The following is a 6,000-nucleotide window of genomic DNA, read 5'->3' as shown; positions in this document are numbered from 1 at the left end:
TTAACATTTTAATAAAGAGAATGTCTGCAGCAGTGCTCAGAGTTGCTCTTATTTCTCTTTGTGCAATTCCATTCTCTGAAAGGGAAAATACTGTTGAGATCTGTAAGGCATGATTTGTTAGCCTGAAACTAAACACACAAATACACCAAACCAAAAAGCTTTCTAAAGGTGCTGTGTTTGTGAGAGGTGCTTGCCCGCTGTGTGTGATGCAAAATGGGGATGCTTTGTGAAGAAATCATCCTTGTAAAGCCATTGGTTCTGGTCATCAGACTCTATCCAATGCTTTAGTGATGATGCTGCTGATCTATTTGGGAAGTTGGCTGGCTCTCAAGGCAGAGTCTCTTCTCAAAGGCTGTTTCACAGTGAAAATATGCTCAGTGCAGCCGAGTGCATGAATGAAAAAGCCTCTGGTACCTTCTAGTCTGGCAAAATGCAGCACAAAACTCAACTTACTCTGTCCTTTCTGCTGTCCCAGGTAAGAAATGTGTGTTTTTTGCTTTGTTTTCTTTCATCTTCCTTCTCTTGTACATTTGGATTTGAAAGTATTTGTAATTCAGGTCTGATTTCTGAGTAATTATAGATTGCTTGAACTACTGTTGAAAGATGCAAGATCTCTGATATCAGCCAGTTGCTAGGAACGTAGTTCCTTGATTTACAATTACAACAAATTTGCTCTGTGATATATAGCATTTTTTTGTTTCCCTTCAGGAAGGGGGGGGGGGGGGGGGGGGAATCTTTCAAATGTCTCGGTAGCAGCTGCAGCAGCAATATTTTCTGTCATATCAAATGGTGCAACTTTGATTTGCCTCTTGCTTTTGCCGGGTAGTAGGCTTATAGGCAGCTCACATTATTTATTGCTTTTTTTTAAGAAAAAGGGGGGGGGATATGAAGGAAAAATAAAATCAGACCTTGCAAAAGGTTCCCTTCCCCGTACTCTCTTGATAGATGTGTAATACTCCGGTAGTGACTTGCTGTGTAGCCTTTCTCTTATTAAGCGTAATAGATCCCCCTCTGCCAGAGAGCAGAGGAAAAAACAGCCAGCCTTAAAAACACAGCGCTGCTAAAGCGCTGCTGCTGCTGTCTGTCAGAGCCCAGGGGCTCGCTGAGCTCCGACTGCTCAGTGCCTGCTGGCTGCTCTCCTCTCGCTGCTGTTACAGGGCTCACTTTTTGGAAGCTCTGAGGAGGTTACAAAATCCTTTGTTGTTGTCCAGCTTAAATGCCTCCTTCCTTCGTCTTGAGCTCCGTAAACCCTTGCATTTGGGGACAGTGGCACTGGCATCCTGTGCACTGAGTAGAGAAAAAAGTTAATTTCTTTTTGACTTGCGATCGGGTGGTTTTGTTAACCCTTAGGGGGTTGGTAGGTTTTAGGGTGTCAAACTAATGCTTGGGACACTGAGCCTGTGCACACGCTCGTGTTTGTGTAACTGCAATTTCCAGCAGGCATTTGGTCTGCTTTTTCAAAATAGGGTGATAAGGAGACACATCGTGAGGGATCACTGTTGGGAGAGCTTTATTGCTGCGAGGAGACGCATCAAGAATGTGTAAGTGGGAAGCAGTGAGGTGAACTGAACGCATATATGCTGTGAATCAAGGCTAGGATATTTGGATCCTGGCTTGCCCTGATAAGGAGTAAAAGCAATAACGTGGGTGGCTGAAGTTATGGAATAGGAGTGTGAGCAAGCACATAGGCATTTGGGTGGGTTCAGGATAACAGTCCTGCTTCAGGGAGTGTACCAAACGAAAGTAGCTGCCTTGGGCCATAGGTATAGTGCCTGAATGCGCCAGTGAAGGATGAGTTTGCGGAGCCAGAGCAGAATGTGCTGGAGATATACAGCATTTCTTGCAGGGCCTCCCCAGCAGCTCGGGCTGAGCCACTGCGGGCTGCGTAGGAGTGCTGGCCAGTTTGCCAACTCTGCTGAGACCACCTGCAGCCCCTTGGGCAAGCTGCCGCTCCTGGGGAGCGCTGAAGGACTCTCCGGAGGGCTGGGGGTGCCGAAAGGGGAGGGGAAGTTCTCAAACTGGGCTCAGATCCAGCCCGGGCAGGCAGCTGGGCTGGTGGAGCTGCCAGTGGGAGGCAAGGCTAAGGGGAGAGGGCACAGACAGTGTAGAGGTAACCTGTGGATATAGTGAGGTGATGCTCCCTTCCCTTGGGCTTGAGACCTACCATCTGGACTGCAATATGCTTGGCTTTCTCTGTTTTCAGTCCTTTTTTGAGCATCTTCTTTAGCACACCACTGAATTAATCAGCTTGAGTTTGGATTTTCTTTAGTGATTGCTTGTAGCAAAAGCAGTATGTATATGACAGAGGACAGACTTCTAAGACCTATTAGAACCACATAGCTGGTGTTTTTTTAACTTCAGTAACTACTTAAAACCTGACAAGGTGCGGAACACCTCATTCAGAAAACAACTGTGCACTTTATTGATAACTCTCAGCAATACTTCAGAGTTTCTTCTCTTGCTGGGCTGAGAGGAGTTTGAGTGTACTGCAGGGCTGAGCTTGTGGTGCTTTAGCATTGCTTTGTATTAAGTGCTTAAACTGCAGACCGCCTTCTTTATTAGCACATATAGCTTTATTTGGCAACGTCTACCTGGTAATTTGACACGTGTCCAAGTTTACTTGGACATAGATCATGTCTAAGAGTTAATGAATTGGGGAATGAATTGGACTATAATAAGGAAGTGTAAATAGATCTATCTCCAGGTATAAGGTGGTTGAGTATTGGCGGGTTAAAGCATGAGCTGAAGGTGACAGCATGCTAGAGAAGGGACAGGGAATTACTGAAATGCTGTTTGGCTTTTCTCTGACACACCACATGCACAACTTTCATGTGACAGGAAAAGTAAACAGAAGAATGTGAGAAACAACATATTAAACAAATGCAGCCATCTGGCTGTGTAGTGGTTGTAACACATTTTGGGATTTTTTTTCATGAGTTTTCTTTTTTCTCCCTTAACAGTATCAATAATGTCTCTTATAATACAGTGCTAGTGGAACCTGCAAAGCTCAATTTTGATAAAATGATTTCTAAGCAACAGCAATCTAGTAACACAATACTTCCTGTGGAAGTAGAAATAGGAATAACTTCATTTCAGAGTGAAGATAGTGGAGTTTACAGTGTAGAAAAAAGTTTGAGGAAATTCTTATATTTGTAAGAACATGAACTGAAAATGGTTTATTTTCAATTAAAAGCTCATTTCTAAAATAGTAACTTTGTTTTTGTGTTTTCTTGGTCTTCATATAAATTAACAGCATTTGTTAAATATAAACAAATTTTGCCAAATTTTGTTAAATATAAACAAATTTTGTTTATATTTAACAAATTTGTTAAATATAAACAAATATAAACAAAATTGCCTTTTGAAGCATTAAAATAATCAGTATGTGGAGTTACTTTTTCAGTCCATTAAGTATATTTGTAAAAGTTGTGGTAAACAGCTGGGGGACAAATACTTTTGTTTTCTTTTGCGAACATTTAGTCTATACTACTGCCAACTGTTTGTCCTGTTTTTACCAAGAGGAAGACTGAGCCTTAGCTGGGATAGCCGATGAAGATAAGTTTCAAGTAATTCTTTAATTCAGGATAACCTTTAAAACTACAAAGCACATCTATACTTCACAGCTTTATTGCTCTGAAGGTGACAATAAAAAACAAGTGTACTTTGGTAGCTTGTGCAGTTCACTATATGTAGTGTACAGTAAGCAGTAAATACACACAGATTTTTAAATATATCAAATCAGAATTTTTTATATTTTTCCCAAAGGCTATTTTCTAAGGCCTATATACAAAACATTTGTTTTAAAACAAAAGTCCTTCATAGGTTTGCTTTTGTGTGTTATGCATTTCATGCAGACAGGTGAATCAACATAAAATTTACAAGTGAAGCTTACAAGATGAGGAAAAAAAAAATTTAATAGCTTTAACAATAACTGTGATCTTTGGCTGGATTGCAACTAAGTCAGTTGGGGGAAAAAAAAATAGATTTCACAAGCTTGTCGTACAGCGAATAGAGAAAATTTGTCCTAAAACTCTTTCCCAAATGCAGAGCCCACACTGCTGCATTCTTAAGCTTTTATTTTTTCAAATTTCTCCAGAAGAGGGCTCCATGCACAGCTTGAAAGTCAGCACCCAGGTATTAAGAGAAATTTATCAGCTTCAGGAAAAATAAAAATCTTGCTCGCACATAGTCTGTTGATACAACATTAGAGATTATGTTCAAATACTGACCAAGCATTTCCCTGTTGTATCTTGTTGCTGTAGGTCTTATTTTAAGACTGGTTGTTACTTGAGAATTCTAGAGAAATAGTCCTGTACCTCTTGTGCTATATCTGAGTTGTAAAAGTGCTTTAAAAAAAGTTAGAGAAATTCAATTGCTAATTATTATGTATAATTATTTGTACTGATGAGCATTTTGTGAGCAGGTAGACACTTACTCCTGACAGTTTCAGGCCATTGTTTTATGTTATGTAGTCAAGAAGATCTTCCACTTGTGTATCTCATTCAAAAGATGGTGTCTTCCAAAACACAGAGCCATTCCAGCAGTCATGCTGAGCTATTTGTTAAATGTTGCCCTGGGGGGAAGGTTGGCCCCTGGTGCATTAGTATAGCTTTAGACAACAGCTCTAACCTTTTAAATATATTCTTACACAGGACCTGACCAGACTCCTTATGGCTAAGCAAGGAGGATTTGTTAGAATAGATGAGTGGAAACTGGTCATGAAAATGCTGCTAGAGTTGTGGCATTACAATTAAACCCACTTTGTTGTGTACCACTTGAGGCTCTATCTTTCAATTTAAGATGCAGCTCAGGCAACATATTGGGATGTGGTTTCTGTTTCTGATGATCAAAAATTGAAAAAGATTATTCTAGCACATGTAATATTTTTGTGCAGTGATCCATTGGGGGTTATTGACTTCACTTTTAGTGACTTGTCAGCTAGGAAATGAGTATTTGTAAAACCTATCTCGATAGACCTGTGCCACAGCAGCTATTAGAACTATGTAGATAGCAACAGCGGTGCCTGATCAAGATGATGTGAAGTTCTGCCTTTCACTTTCTTCCTGTTTGTTATGTAAGTGGGTTCTTCCCATTCAATTAATTTGTGAGGCAGGCTAGATAACAGAGCTATTAGTGTTACACTCTTCCTGCATTGCTGCTGGAGTCAAATCTCTTATCTTCAGCTACTGGGTTGTACCCATGTGCTGTGTGCCAGGATTTTGGTCTCGGGTTTCAGAGTTCCCTTGCCAGCATAAGCCTCTTGGGAGGAGGGGGGCTTCATTTGGGACTTGTAGCAGAAATGTGAGGTTAAAGGGGCTCTTTAATTGTTTCATAGAAGGAATTTCTTCATTCAGTCTTTGACAGCTACAAGCATCAAATTCACGTTTTTGTGTATCACTAGTATTCTAACCAGCAAAGCTTCATCTGTGCAGGCAAAAAGACAAATCTGCTATGTCTGCTGGGGAGGAAAGACAGAATCAGAGGGATTTATCATCCTTAGGAGACTAAGTGGGCTATAACTCTTCCCAGTTAACTCTGGATGATATTAGTGGGTTCTTGATCATGGCCATATGGTTGCACTGTGCCCTGCCCTAATCACTAGATCTATGGGACCAGCCCAGATGGGAGACTGTGTTTTTCTGTCACTTCATGTGTCCTGCAGCTAGCACAATGTTAGCGTATACAAATCAGTAGGATATTAAATACCAAAGAGGAATAAAAAGTAAGACTTGCTTTATTAACCACTGTTTCATTAATCAAAGGTCTTGGAAATTTGCCCCAGCTTTTTTTTTCTTTAGTATTGTGATGTGGACTGTATTATCTGTCAAATGCAAGAATCTAATTCTTTGAAAGTCTTACTGTTTTGTATGAAGAGAACTCATTCCATTACTAACTTATCCAATATTCTACTGTTTTGCACCATTAATTTTCTTGGCTAAAGAAAAAAGGAACAATTTAAGATTTGGTTTGATGGAGCTGGTTAAAATGGTTCTAAGAACA

The 6,000-nt window shown here is 40.3% G+C and overlaps 1 protein-coding gene across 2 annotated transcripts in view; it reads left to right on the top strand.

The window, feature by feature from the left end:
• Window positions 1-314: 314 nt before the first annotated feature.
• The window catches only part of CDH13 (cadherin 13), a 518,767-nt gene continuing 513,081 nt past the window's right edge, over window positions 315-6,000 (top strand). The window contains exon 1 of one of the 2 annotated variants that reach the window (XM_075433867.1): window positions 315-475. In XM_075433867.1, coding sequence (XP_075289982.1) covers window positions 431-475 — 45 coding nt within the window. In that variant the 5' untranslated portion in view covers window positions 315-430. The remainder of the gene's footprint in view (window positions 476-6,000) is intronic. The other variant, XM_009945345.2, reaches the window with a different exon arrangement.

Source organism: Opisthocomus hoazin, chromosome 12 (genome assembly GCF_030867145.1).
Source record: "Opisthocomus hoazin isolate bOpiHoa1 chromosome 12, bOpiHoa1.hap1, whole genome shotgun sequence".
NCBI lineage: Eukaryota > Metazoa > Chordata > Aves > Opisthocomiformes > Opisthocomidae > Opisthocomus > Opisthocomus hoazin.
Note: the sequence above shows the minus strand (reverse complement) of the source record. Positions and strands in the feature narration are given on the sequence as shown.